At 37.6% G+C, this 13,545-nt stretch overlaps 2 protein-coding genes across 2 annotated transcripts; one reads left to right on the top strand and one right to left on the bottom strand.

Moving 5' to 3' along the window:
* On the top strand, positions 639-5,759 carry LOC109724181 (uncharacterized protein C57A7.06). The gene is made up of 11 exons (XM_020252911.1): positions 639-1,039; positions 1,138-1,276; positions 1,370-1,818; positions 2,381-2,602; positions 3,069-3,401; positions 3,591-3,938; positions 4,037-4,117; positions 4,224-4,304; positions 4,385-4,759; positions 5,079-5,210; positions 5,339-5,759. The coding sequence occupies exons 1-11, from the start codon at positions 683-685 to the stop codon at positions 5,528-5,530; spliced, it is 2,709 nt and encodes a 902-aa protein (XP_020108500.1). The 5' UTR covers positions 639-682; the 3' UTR covers positions 5,531-5,759.
* Positions 6,841-10,307, bottom strand: LOC109724252 (blue-light photoreceptor PHR2). Its single transcript, XM_020253011.1, has 4 exons — positions 9,328-10,307; positions 7,921-8,153; positions 7,454-7,552; positions 6,841-7,148 (listed from the first exon to the last, which is right to left on the bottom strand). The coding sequence occupies exons 1-4, from the start codon at positions 10,246-10,248 to the stop codon at positions 7,070-7,072; spliced, it is 1,332 nt and encodes a 443-aa protein (XP_020108600.1). The 5' UTR covers positions 10,249-10,307; the 3' UTR covers positions 6,841-7,069.

Genomic DNA, 13,545 nt, shown 5'->3' with positions numbered 1-13,545 from the left:
GAATTTATTGAAAAAAATAGTAAAATCAATAATAAAAAAATAAAAATAAAATTACTGGGCACTAAATTGATCCAATTTAAATTATAGAATACTAAAGTGAAAAATGTGAAACCACATGGATGATATTTGAAGTTTTTTTTTTTTTACATTGCCCGTCAACTATAGACTCTTTTCGAATAAAATTCTCAACTTTTTTTTATTTGATTGAGATCCCTCAATTTATATTTTTTTTCTTTAAATATTTTATACACAGTTAACTTAAAAATTTTATCATATATAATATCATATTAGTTATTGACTAGTTGTTTAGTTTGGAATTTTTTTTTTGTAATTAATTATAAAAAATGAAAAAATTATGGAACCTCGATTAAAAGAAATAAAAGTGAAGGGGGGTGATTCCAAAATGTCAGATCGTTGAGGGGGTCTCTCTCCACTTTTACCCTTCGTTGCCGAGTTCAGTTTTTTTTAGTAGAGTCGGCACCGGGAGATTTATCGTCGCCGAGTCCGCCTAATTTTACCGACCTAGCCCGTTCGCTTGGGTCTAAACCCGTAGACCCAAACCAGGTTCGTTACATCGAGCTCGAACACATCGTTCTCAACAAAAACCCCGCACCCGAACTCGACCACCCCACAAATCCGAAACTCTCTCTCTCTCTCTCTCTCTCTCTCTCTCTCTTTCACCATGGCGGCGGAGAAGAAGCGGAAGAGCAACAAGAAGAAGAACCCTAGCGTCTCCAAAACCCTAACTCTAGATCGGGCGATGAAGACGAAGGGCGGGGCGAAGAGGGCGAAGGGGGGAGATAGGAAGAAGAAGAGGCACGGCCCCCGCCTCCCCGCTGCGCTCCTCAAGGAGCTCGCGGTCCAAAACCCTAGCCCTAGCCGTTCCTCCGACGAGGAGGTGGATGATGATTATGCGGGGGGTGATCGCGGGGCGGACGTGTACGAGTACGATGAGCCGGTGCCGGAGGAGGAGGCGAGGAAGAACCGCCGATTCGACGAGGTGGAGAATTACGAGTATGAGCTCCCTGAGGATTTTGAGGTGCGATTTTGATCTAACCTTCTATCTTCGTAGAAATTGTGAAGAAATTTGGATTTGCTTTTGAGTTTTATGGCGTTTTATGTGCTATTTGATTGTAGGATGAGGATGTGCCCTCCGATGAAGGCGAGGAGGATGAGGAGATCACCTCCAACCGATCGGATGATGATGGCGAAGAAGGGGAGAAGCATCTGAGGATGCTTCAGGAGGTTACTGGCATGCCTGCAGAAGCTTTTGATGGTAACTGTTTTTTCTTTTTTCCAAGCTTTTTTAGAGCAAAAGTATAGGTGATTTTATCAGAATTGATTAACATTATCCTTTTTAACTTCATAGATAAGAAAAAGAAGAAGAAGGTTACTTTATCAGATTTTCAAGGGGACGACGGTGATCAGCGGATCAGTATTCATGATCTTTTGGATAGTATTCGTGGAATGACTGGGTATAGTGAGCTGAGGAAGAGAGTAGAGCAGCAGGAGAGTAAGCCCATGGCAGTTCAGGTCCCACTTCCCAAAGTGGAGAGGGAGAAGTTGGAGAGGAAGTTCGCGTACGAGCACGCTAAAAAGGACATCACAAAGTGGGAGCCATTGGTAAAGAGGAACCGAGAGGCCCCAACTCTACTTTTTGAGCAGGATGTGGACTTGGGTTTCTCGACGGTTGGGGCGATTGCTTCTCAGTTTGAGCCTAGGACGGAGTTCGAGAGGAAGATGGCTAAGCTAGTCCGTGATCCGGAAATGGTGGAAGCCTATAATAAAGATGGCGCAAGACTCCTGGAGCTTAATGAGGTATAATTAAATCAATTATCTTTCCAAAAAATAAGCAAAGTAGTAGGCAAAAAACAAGTAAATTGTCCATTGTGCATTACTTGCGAAAATTTTGCGGGTCATGTTTTGGCATTAACGTTGATGAACCTAGTTATAGTTTATTAAGCTTTTATTCTTAGTTATAACGGTTTTACTTTGGAATGTGGACGTTATCTGATTTAGTTTCCAGCAGCAATAAGTCCTGGATCTACAACCAGTTTAGTTTCCAGCAGCTACTTCTTATGAATGAATACGAGCTATATCTTATGGACACTTGCCTCTGTAAGGTTTACTTAGCTAAGGATAATGTCAATCAAGTTTGTGATACATGATCATCACTTAGCAAATGAAGATTGTTAAACTACTTGTACGGAATGCTATGTAATACAATGCTTAAACTACACTAGCATTGAATTTGATTAATAGCCCTATAGTAATTAGTTGATATCCATAGTATGTCATCTTTTGTTCCTTGGTGCATACATTGTGTTAAATGGCTTTTAATAACGCTCTTGCAAGACTAACTGTGCTGATGTCTCTATAGGTCTCTGTTGAGGATGTCAAAGAACGTCAAAACCGTCTTGCTAAAATGCGTAGCCTCCTTTTTCGTCACGAGATGAAGGCAAAGCATATTAAGAAAATCAAGTCCAAGACATATCACCGAATATTGAAGAAAGAAAAGCTGAAGGCAGCGTCAGCTGAACTGCAGGTGGATCCCGAAGTCGCTAAAGAATATGCTATGAAGCAGGAGTTCAAACGTGCTGAGGTGATTGACAACTGTTTGTTCATTTTGGTGTCTATTACTTAAAAAACATATTGATGCTATGTCAATATAGTGCATTTGCCCTGGACACTTGAATTTTGGAAGTTTCAATTTTACTACCTCAACATTCATATTTTTGGTTTCACTACCTCTCGGTCAGAATTTACTGGTATTTGAACTTTCTTGATCAAATAATTTGTTATGTAGGGAAATATTCTGTTACTTTCTGGAATACTCTATATGACTTATTTGACCGAAATCATCAAGTTTTGACAGTAACTGATCAAGAAGTATCCAAATCGAAATAATGAAAGCTAAGTAGTGCATAAAAATGAAGATAAGGTACCCATATGCACTAGTTCAGATAGTATCTTATACATTCTTAGCTTTAGATCAATTGGAAGCTGTTCATATATCTGGATAATAATCATTGTTCCTTAATTTTCTAACTTGTAATAAATCTATGCAGGAAAGAATGACTTTGAAGCACAAGAACAGTTCGAAATGGGCAAAACGAATCTTACAGCGTGGATTAAATGTACAAGATGAAGGCACTCGTGCTGCTATAGCAGAGCAACTTCATCAGCACGCACTGTTGACAAGAAAAATGAATTCCATGAAGGACGATACCAGTAGCAGTGATGAAAGTACTGATAATGAGGATCTTGATGAAGAACTTTCACCTGGGAAAGACGATGAAAGGGTTTCCAAGCTTCTAAATAGAGCCAAAGACAAAACGGTTAAGGTCCTTGAAGAGGAGGACAAGATACCAAAATCAGGAGTCCTCGCATTGCCCTTCATGGTAAGCTTTTGTAATGAACTTGATTCTCATTTAATCGGCGGGGACATTGAATTGTTTGCTTATTAGGGTGGTGATGTCCTGCATTGCATAGATAAGTATATATCTTTTTTATATGTGTCCTCATGTTTTGACACTTACCAACTCCTGTACTGGAAAAGCTTTTCTATCACTTTTTTAAATCATTTACAGGAGCGTGGTTTAAAAAAGCGGCAAGAGGCAGCTTATGAAGAAGCTCGGCTAGCTCTTCAAGAATATGATGCATCCTTGAGGCAGTTTGAGGATGGTGATGTGGAAGAATCCCAAAGATCATTGAAAATAAAGGGGAAGAGAGCCTTTGGTCCTAAGAATCAGCCTCAAGAGTCTAATAAGAGGACGAAGTTAGATGATGTTGAGAGAAGTAGCGATAGTGAAGACGAGTACGAGGCCGCTGAACAAGCTCGTGTTGGTTCTGAATTAAATAACAAGTCAGATGAGGTCCATCTTGGAACTGCTCTGCTTGATGATGAACCGGAAACAGCGCAGGGTGCTGTATTCAAGGTAATTCCAAAATTACATCAAACAGACCATCCATTTTTATTTTTTGGTTTTTGTATATCCTGATCCCTCATAGATATTGCTACTTGTTAATTATGCAGAGTATGGATGACATTGTTAACAATCCAGGGCCCAAAACAACATATGAAGTTGCACTTTTCACTGATAATTCCTGGAAAAAGGTAATATATTTAATGGTTGATATTTCTTTACTCCTCTTTTCTAGCTAACTCATTGGCTCATTAGTTAGTTAATCTCCTGATTTCTTTGTCCCTCCTTTCCCTCCAGATGAAAAGCAAGGGAGTAAGCGGCAATAACACCGAGTCTACAGCAGCTAAGGATCCTCCTAAGCCTAATAATGATATGAAGGTATGTCGCACTGGCGCCATTAAATTCGATTTGATTACCAGGTTTTATATTGCTTATCGTTTGGATTCACTGCTTACTAGGAAATGGATGAAAACGATGATTCGGACTCTGAGGAGGAGATGGTGGAGGGGTTCCTGTCTACTTCTGACGGAAAAGCCAATTATGAGCTCCCATCACAAGCTGTTCTCATACATCAGGCGTTCGCTGGTGATGATGTCGAAGCAGAGTTTGAGAAGGACAAGATGGAGGCCCTTAACGAGGAGGTCCCTGAACCCGAAAAGCCAGTTCTACTCCCCGGGTGGGGCCAGTGGACCCACATCCAACAGAAGAAAGGATTGCCTTCTTGGATGATCAAGGAGCACGAAAATGCTGAAAGGAAGAGGGAAGAGGCCCTTAAGAAGAGGAAGGATGCGAAGCTCAAGCATGTTATTATTTCAGAAAATATAGATAAAAAGGTAAATTATTCTGCCAAAGTATTCTCGATTCTTCTCCTCCAAAAAAATTTTCTTTTTCAACTGGATAATTGCCTGCTTTTGCCATCGTTGAAATACAATATAAGCTTGCATACTATTCCGAAATCTGCATGCATTTCGACATCTACTATGTAACTGTGATGAAGCGGAGAACATTTGCCATGATATTAAATTGATTACATCATGCCTTCATTAGTCTGTTGTAGCTGACCAGGGGAATCATCTGCAGTTTTTCTACTTTCCTTGTCGATGATTGTTGGCATCTTCATTAATTGGATGGCTGCTTGATTTTCTCTTGCAGGCTGAGAAGCTTCTGGCGACGACCTTGCCTTTCCCTTACAAATCTAAGGAGGTTTATGAGCAGAGTATTCGAATGCCCATAGGACCCGAGTTCAATCCAGCAATATCGGTCCAAGCGCTCAATCGACCTGCTGTAAGCATTCTGCCTTTTTATTTTTCGCGAACCAAACCAATGATAGTGATTGATAAATGCAATATTTACTGCCATTGATCTTCAGAAAATTATGTACTTAGTACTCTATCGTTTTATTTTCTTTCCAGATTGTGAAAAAGGCCGGTGTTATCATCAAGCCGATACAGTACGAGGAGGTGGATCCTCATGAAAAACCGGACGAGCCGAAACGGATTATTCAGAAAGCTGAGCCAAATCGAAAAGGAAAGAAATCAAAGAAATCAAAGCCGGCCGGCGGAAAGAAACCCCAGAAACCATCAGCAGAAAAGAGGATCAGGTGACGTCTTCATCTTCTTCACATTATTTGTTAGTTGATTAATAATTTGAGGTTCATGGAGAACAAGCATGAGCAAAGAGAGAATGCGAGTAGTAAGTCTTTGCCTGGCAGAGATTATGTTCTACTCAACTATTTTCTAGCAGACGGCAGCAGGTGAGGATTGCGTTTTAATTTAAAACCCCGGAAGTTGTCGGTCGGGGAGGAAGAGAGTTTTTTTTTTTTGAAAAAAAAAAGGGGAAAACTTCAAAAACCCCCCCTGTGGTTTCGTGCATTCTCACTTTGCTATCCTGTGGTTTAAAACGTATCAATTTGCCCCCCTGTGGTTTCGTTTTTATCTTTTCGGAAGCTTTTTCGTTAATATTTCGTTAAATTATATACAAAAAACTTCAGATAACCATCTATATTTATCGAATAGTCACTTTAGTATCCTTTAATTTTAACTTTGTCACTGATTTAAAAAAATAATAATAATAAAATTGATAACAAAAAGATAAAAACGAAACCACAGGGGGCAAATTGATACGTTTTAAACCACAGGGTAGCAAAGTGAGAATGCACGAAACCACGGGGGGTTTTTGAAGTTTTCCCAAAAAAAAAAATTAACACCGCGAGTTGCCAGTTCAACAGGAAGAAGAGAGGTTTTGCCAGATCACGGAATTATAGTATTATTATTAGCGGGCGACTACTTGTTGTAATTTATTTACATTTTTGTTTTCAATGAAATTTTGAGAATGAATTTGTTTCTATTTTTGATTTTGTTCTTGGGCTATCTGGAACCAACTACGTTAGAGAGTTTAGTCGAGTCAGAGGTAATATGATAATTTCATATTACAATTGATATTTTAAAAGATATGTTTTGTATTTTAATACTATGTTGAGATATATGTGATTAAATGTTATTATTTTAGCGTGGAACTGTTGTTATAACAGAGATTTTCTCCAAACCTGAGGGCCTCTACCACCGTCTGATCTTATTATAGTTTCGGAGCATAATTGATTGATATTTATTATTATTAGATGGTAAATAATTACGTCCACCCATTGTACTTGTACTCTTTTTTTCTTTTTTTTTTTGTAAATCATGCATTTATGAACAAAATTTTCCACCGTATTATTATTTTAATTTGATAATTTTTAAGACGGTAGTAGTAAAAGAAACCATTTTGATAATGCTGCCACTACATTCGGAGAACCAGAACCGTACACAGATCCAAAATTGATCGATTATCATATCGAGACATTTTTTAAGCCACGACAAAAATTCTTTCCATAGTGAGACATAGTGAATCTGTTTTCCAACATGCAGCAGCAAAATAACACATTCCGGAAACGAAAACTTATCCATAATGTATAAAAATAATAAAAGGGTGTTCGAACAAAGCTACAGCACTTATTCCGGGGGCGATAAATCGCAAAATGAGAATGAAAAGGTGCACTTCTTGAATCCTCTAATCTGAACATCCATACTCAGTTGTTCTCAAGGCCCAAAGATTCATGGAACTATAAACCTGGATATGTTGTCCGGATTCGGACTCTTATCACTTCAAGCAAGAGCACCAGTGCAAGCTGTGGCGGGTTCAACTTCGGCATTCTTCCCAGTGCTGTATTTCTTGGTGATAAACCTAAAACACATTGCAGATGTTAATTTAATGGCAAATTTATCAGACGACAAATGATAGATGAGGGAATTCCAAATTTCTGGGAATATAAAATGTTTAAGTCTATTTGAGGACACAAGAAAACAGAACTCTATTATATTTTCTTGTTAATTTTGGAGGTATTAAACTGTTAACGGTTTGTTGCGTGTGATGAGACTCCTGCAATATACTTGATATCCGTTGCATCTTCTTTACCAGCAAAAAGAGGGGGAAATCAAAAAAGAAAAGAACGAGATGATGAATGAAGGAAACATTTAAAGGTTGATTACCGGAAGAAATCTCTCCATAGTAATTCAAACATCAGCCAGTTCATTCCGTTATCCGATCCAGCAGCACCATTCTTCTGATTTGTTGCAGCCGAAATTGCCCTAAAATCAAAACCGAATCTCCATCATATACAACGAAAAAAAGTCATGGTTCTAAGCAGAAAATCCACAAAATGAGAAAGTCCCTTTCCTAATGGTAAAATAATACAGATAGTAACCAAACGTAAAATTGCATTGATATGTCCCCCAACATCAGGCAATTTTGCAATAGACCCCGTAAACTGAAAGGAAGTGAAGCCCCTCAGTTGAGGGGGGATTCAATCAAAAAATAAAGTTTATGGTTCAATTTTGAGATGGCCTATAATTACTGTTGAGAAGAAATAGAGGCCTACATTGAGGGGATCCTGTACATTTTTGAGAAAAGAGAAAAGAGTTAAGAGCGATATAATGGGATAGGGAACATCACATACTTAGTCGCAGTCTTCTTCAGCTCCTCATACATGAAGCGTGGAGAAAGGCATCCCGTAGCAAGCCACGGCGAGATTTTGCAGGAGAAGTTTGCACCATAGATGCTGTCTCGAGTACTATCTTTGTCCCCCTTTTTAGGTTGCATACTGCATTCAGCTGCGAACTTCTTCAGCCTTTCCAGTGCTTCAGTCTCGCCGCCAACGAGAGAAGAAGTAACGGCGGCAGGTTTCCCATCCTGAACAAAAGGATTATTCACACTTTACAATCTTCAAAAGGATATGTCACAACAAACTTTGCCCCTAAGACCATAAGGAGATATTTTTATTCATTTGAAACCGAAGACTTGGTTAATCAGCCTGCGATTCCTCAAACAATGAATGATCCAAAGCATATGATTCCCTTGGCTAATAATTCTGAATTCTTGAAAAAATCTGAGATATGGTAGCTTTGACTATTCGTAAACGGAAATCACATTCTATTCTTGATGCCACTATTGAATTGTTTGCTAATAATCCATTTAATGGGACATTTGATAAGTCAGCATCACAAATATTAGACATTCTCAGAGGACTTCACGCACAACAATTAGGTAACATATAGATATGACCCGATATTTGTTTTGAAGCAACATTTAATAGTGTGATCAAGTAAAAACCCTTTATTTGGAATGAACTTATAGATAATACAAACACAAATCATGCTTCAACATCCAAAATAGTCTCCACTATTTACTATCGTAAATGTCGAAGCACTACTCGGCACCTGTAATATCAGTAAGCTCACTCCATTTAATCCGACAATACTGCACAACACGATGAAGAGCTACTTCAAAGTAAACATTATGTCAAAGCCATACATACATAGCCTAGTTCTCGTGCCTTATATGGTAATGCTGGCATGAGAAATTCCCATATCAACAAATAAACCAATAATGACATCAAGAATATAATATAGTTTTCCTTTCTAGAGGGCAGGTACTGCGACATCTCTAAGGTTTTGATGCAATTCAGACTTATTAGCCAGCAAATCATATAACTTTCAAGCATTTGATATAACATAAAGTTAATAATTTTCAGATTCATGTAAAGAAATATTTCAAAAATTCTCATATAAGCCACTGATATTTCCAAGTAAGAGCAACTTTAGAGGGATTCTTTTAACTTCACAAACTTGAGCATTTCAGGCATTCTCGCGAACCAACAAAGAATTCGTTTTATTGTGTCTCATCTCACTAACCTTAAACAATCAATATATAACTTATACCTCCTTAAAGCATAGGTTTTAGTAAAATGCTTCAATCAAAGATTAATGAAAAGATCTCCTTTTCCATGTATGAAAAGGCAATATATCTCTTTCTGAAAGAGAATGGAGAGCATTTTTGCAATAGAGTATCGAAAATTAGGGCGAACCTGCGACATGGCGGGGGCCGGATTGAGCCCGAGCTCTGCCAACGTCGGGATCTCGCCGGGCTCGACGCCGCCCCGCTTCGGGAGCCCCTTGATCTGGTCCAGGGCCTCGATCGTCCTCCGCACCGCCACCCCCTGCACCTTTTCCCTGAAGCTGCCGTAGGTCGAGGGCATCCGATCGAGATCGAAGGGGAGATCGTCGACGTGGTACAGGGTGCTCCCCCAGAAGTACTTCACCTCCACCCCTTCCTTCTCCATGGCCTTCGCCACCCTCTCCTCGGCCCTGACCTCGGGGAGGACGACCTCGGGGCGCCCGATCCGGACGACGAGGTCGGAGCCGCGCGCGCGGAGGCGGCGGCGGAGGTCGGCGACGGAGTCGCGGAGGAACGCGGCGCGGTAGGGCCCGGTGCGGTCGAAGCCGGAGGAGGAGCGGCCGTAGTCGCGCGGGTCGAAGAGGTAGACGGGGAGGAGGGAGAGGGAGGCGTCGGAGGCCGCGGCGAGGGCCTCGTTGTCGTGGACGCGGAGGTCGGCGCGGAACCACACGAGGCCGCAGCGGCGCCCCGCGGCGGCGCCGGCGCGGGGGTCGGCGGGCGGGCGGCGGAGCAGCTGCGACGGCGCGCGGAGGAGGGAGGCTGCGGCGGCGCTGGAGCTCCGGCGAGGGGGCTTGGGCGAGGAGGAGGAGAGGTGGGCGAGGGAGGTGATCTGGGAGGGGATCTTGATGCGGGTCTTGAAGGAGGAGAGGGTCGGGGGGGAGGGTTTCGAGGCGAGGGAAAGGAGCGAGGAGAGGGAGAGGGAGAGGGAGGCGATGGGGAGGGGTTTGAGGTGCTCTTCCTCCTGCGACGGGGATTGGGATTCTAGGGTTTCGAGGGTTTCTAGGGTTTGGGGGGAGGTGAGAGGAGGGAGAAGGGGCTTGGTTTGCTCCATGTTTAGGAGAGAGAGAGAGAGAGAGAGAGAGAGAGAGATGAGGATGGAGAGTGGAGAGTGGAGAAGGTGAGGTGGGTTTTATTTTTAATTCTAATTTTTTTAAATTCCTAATTTTAAAATATTCAATTTTCTGTGATTGGCTTTATTTTGCAAAATTTAATTTATAGTTTTGTTTTTATTTATCGCAAAAACTCTATAGTTTAAATATGTTCAAATAATTATACTTTTTTGTTATATAATTTTATTTTTATTCTATCATAAAAATGTATAATTTAACAGGTTGAATAGGTTGTATTTAACTATCTTATGATTTTTTTTTATTTCTCCCATCTGTGGTTAAATAGGCTATAAAAATATTATAATATAGTATTTTTTTCTCATATAATTAGTACTTTATCATTTTCTAGTCTATAAAAATGCCACTTTGCTATTATATTTAATAATAAATTATTACATTTAAATTAAATATATAAAATAATTAAGAATAATAAATTTGAACTATGTGGTGAGAAAACATAAACTGTAGGGATTAAATTTGATTTTTTTTTAAATTTTTAATTTTTTCTTTTTTTTTTGGTACTCTAGTGTTTGGTGGGGTGCGGTTGGTGGAGATTTAAAAAGGGGGTGTATTTTATCTACTTGGTTTGGTTTCTTGTAATTAGGTAGAGTAGGATTTGTGTGCACCAACCAAAGTATGAATAGTACGAGAGATTAAGGCTTTGTTTGAGATTGCGGAGAGATTGCATTACGAGTAGTAAAAAAGTATGATGAAATAATATCATATTTATTTTCGTATGTAATATTACGTTTCGCATATCGCGATTAATTAATTACTATATATTTTCTGCAGTTTTACTGGAGAACGTAAAAACATATTTCTATATGCTTTTACCTAAACTTTATTTTATCTAATAGCGCCAGATAAGTCTTAATACCAAACTAAGCCTAAATAAAATTTTCATAATAATAAAAAAATGTTGAGTAATTTTTAGTTAAATAAGTTTAAGTTGTTGTTAAGGTATCAAAATTTTATTATATTTAATATTTTAATTATTTGTCAGCGATAAAATTGAAATCATTAACCGTAAGCAACAGACGGATAGAATTTAACTAAAATTTCAATGTAACCAGGTAAAATTATTTAAATAAAATAATATGAATGAGAAAATATAAAATTGAGGAGTGTATTTCAAAATAGACTATAGTTGAGGGGCCCCTCATAAATTTTTTAACTAAATGGCGTTGAACCTCTTTGGAGATTGGAGAATGGAGACTCACCTACCATATTCTCCACCAACCCCTGATCTGGATATTTTATTTTATTTTATATTAATTAATAATACAGGGAATATCCAAAAGAAATTTTAAATATATTTAGAAAAATTTTGAGAATATCTAGTTGAAAATAAAAAAAAAATAAAAAAAATAATAACAGCTTTTGAGTAAAGCTGAATCCAACAACTTTTCATTACAATAATAATAGCAAAGTTCAAATTCAGTGTGCCAAATCTAAATCTTAGAACAGATGCTTCAATGCATAATAATTTCTATTTTTATTCACTTGTTATTTTACACTCCAATCATTTTAGTTTTAATAATTAAAATCCTAACATTTAGTATTTGGATTAGTTAGATGGTTGTTGTTGAAAACTCTATTAATTCTAATAAATATTATCATATCAGTATCAATCAAATTTTATCACATCAGCACTAAGTTGTCTCATTGGACAATTTTTTTTAAAAAATTTTTAATGACAGGACTTAATTAAAATAAATAATTAATATTAAAAACATAATTATAGAGATTTTTGGATTGAAGTAAAGAAAAATAATAATTTAAAAAAAAAAAACATCAAAGTTGAGAGGGACCTGCACCTTCCAAGGGAGGGGATATTTCAGAATAAAAATAATATACTAAGCAACTGGATTAGTTTTGGCATTATAAATTATTAATCTGTTAGTCCTAAATGTAATTAATCTAATACATGAGATCTTCTTTTTCCCTATTAGAAACTTTTTATTTTTTTTTAATGAGAAATTATTAACTATGCATTAGTGCAATCGAAAGTAAGCTAAGCAAAACTAAGCTAAAGCTTAAGCTTGGACTCAGCTTGTTTATGAGCGAGCCGAACTTGCGCTGGCTCATTTAATTTTGTGACGTAGTCATATGCTACTCAAGAATAACTTATTTAAGAGTTTGGTTTTTTTAAAAAAATGTTTAAAACTTTTATAGCGCGGAACTTATTTACAGGATTAAAATTTTTAAAAAATAAAAATAAAAAAAGCTATAGATAATAGTATATAAAAATATACTTCTCTACATTCTACTGATATTGTAGATTTCATAATATGTTGGGACAAATGTAATCTAAGAGAGATTCCATTTTTTATGAAAATAGACGGNCAACCTGATTTTATGGTAGATGCAATATGAAGGCTTTGTTTAGAATTATAAAGAGTATATGTGTTTACATGTAATAAGAAAATGTGATGAAAAAATATACTTCTCTACATTCTACTGATATTGTAGATTTCATAATATGTTGGGACAAATGTAATCTAAGAGAGATTCCATTTTTTATGAAAATAGACGGAATATTTTTTCATCACATTTTCTTATTACATGTAAACACATATACTCTTTATAATTCTAAACAAAGCCTTCATATTGCATCTACCATAAAATCAGGTTGTAATAAATTTCGACAACTGGGGTTGTATAGAATTCAAATGTGGCTTTAGTGACAATCTTAATGCAATATAATAATAATTCAATGTCATTGTGCTTGATGTTTCAAAATTCAAAATAACAGAGTCACCTGGACCCAACAACTTAGCTACTAACTGTACACTCCTAAACTGGTTGTAGATTTTACTTTTGACTAGTTCAGGAAAAAGTCTAGGATGTACCAGTTATATTGTTGATGTACGTACCTAATCAATCAGATAATTTTCTTTGGGTTCACCAATCCAATCATGATTATTAGAAAAAAAGTGTTACTGTACTTTTTTCTCAAATAGAGAGATATAATTATTGACTGATTATTAATGGTGTGGTGTAAGTATTATATAATAGACTTCCTCCTCATCCAGAGGCGCACGACACTTTGGTCCTTAATTTTAAATTTATTGTAATTTCTAATTTAAACTTTTAAATTGTTGCAGTTAAATTCCACGACTCAAATTTAGTTAACTAAAATTAGACATATCGCTGATGGAGAAATGATGTCCCAGCATAATCATTATTGTGTCGCCAATAATAACACTGTTATATTATTACAAAAATGCAGAACCAGA

This window comes from Ananas comosus, linkage group 18 (assembly GCF_001540865.1).
Source record: "Ananas comosus cultivar F153 linkage group 18, ASM154086v1, whole genome shotgun sequence".
Classification (NCBI taxonomy): domain Eukaryota; kingdom Viridiplantae; phylum Streptophyta; class Magnoliopsida; order Poales; family Bromeliaceae; genus Ananas; species Ananas comosus.
This window is presented reverse-complemented; position numbering and strand designations above follow the sequence as displayed.

What these genes read in the sequence shown, in the direction of transcription:
- LOC109724252 (XM_020253011.1), bottom strand. Translation starts at nt 10,248, where the DNA reads ATGGAGCAAACCAAGCCCCTTCTCCCTCCTCTCACCTCCCCCCAAACC. An exon ending in CGGCCCCCGCCATGTCGCAG is followed by an intron (nt 8,154 to 9,327) that starts GTTCGCCCTAAT and finishes CCTTTTGTTCAG; the next exon opens with GATGGGAAACCTGCCGCCGT. An exon ending in CTATGGAGAGATTTCTTCCG is followed by an intron (nt 7,149 to 7,453) that starts GTAATCAACCTT and finishes AATGTGTTTTAG; the next exon opens with GTTTATCACCAAGAAATACA.
- LOC109724181 (XM_020252911.1), top strand. Translation starts at nt 683, where the DNA reads ATGGCGGCGGAGAAGAAGCGGAAGAGCAACAAGAAGAAGAACCCTAGC. An exon ending in AGGAGTTCAAACGTGCTGAG is followed by an intron (nt 2,603 to 3,068) that starts GTGATTGACAAC and finishes AAATCTATGCAG; the next exon opens with GAAAGAATGACTTTGAAGCA. An exon ending in AAGCGCTCAATCGACCTGCT is followed by an intron (nt 5,211 to 5,338) that starts GTAAGCATTCTG and finishes TTTTCTTTCCAG; the next exon opens with ATTGTGAAAAAGGCCGGTGT.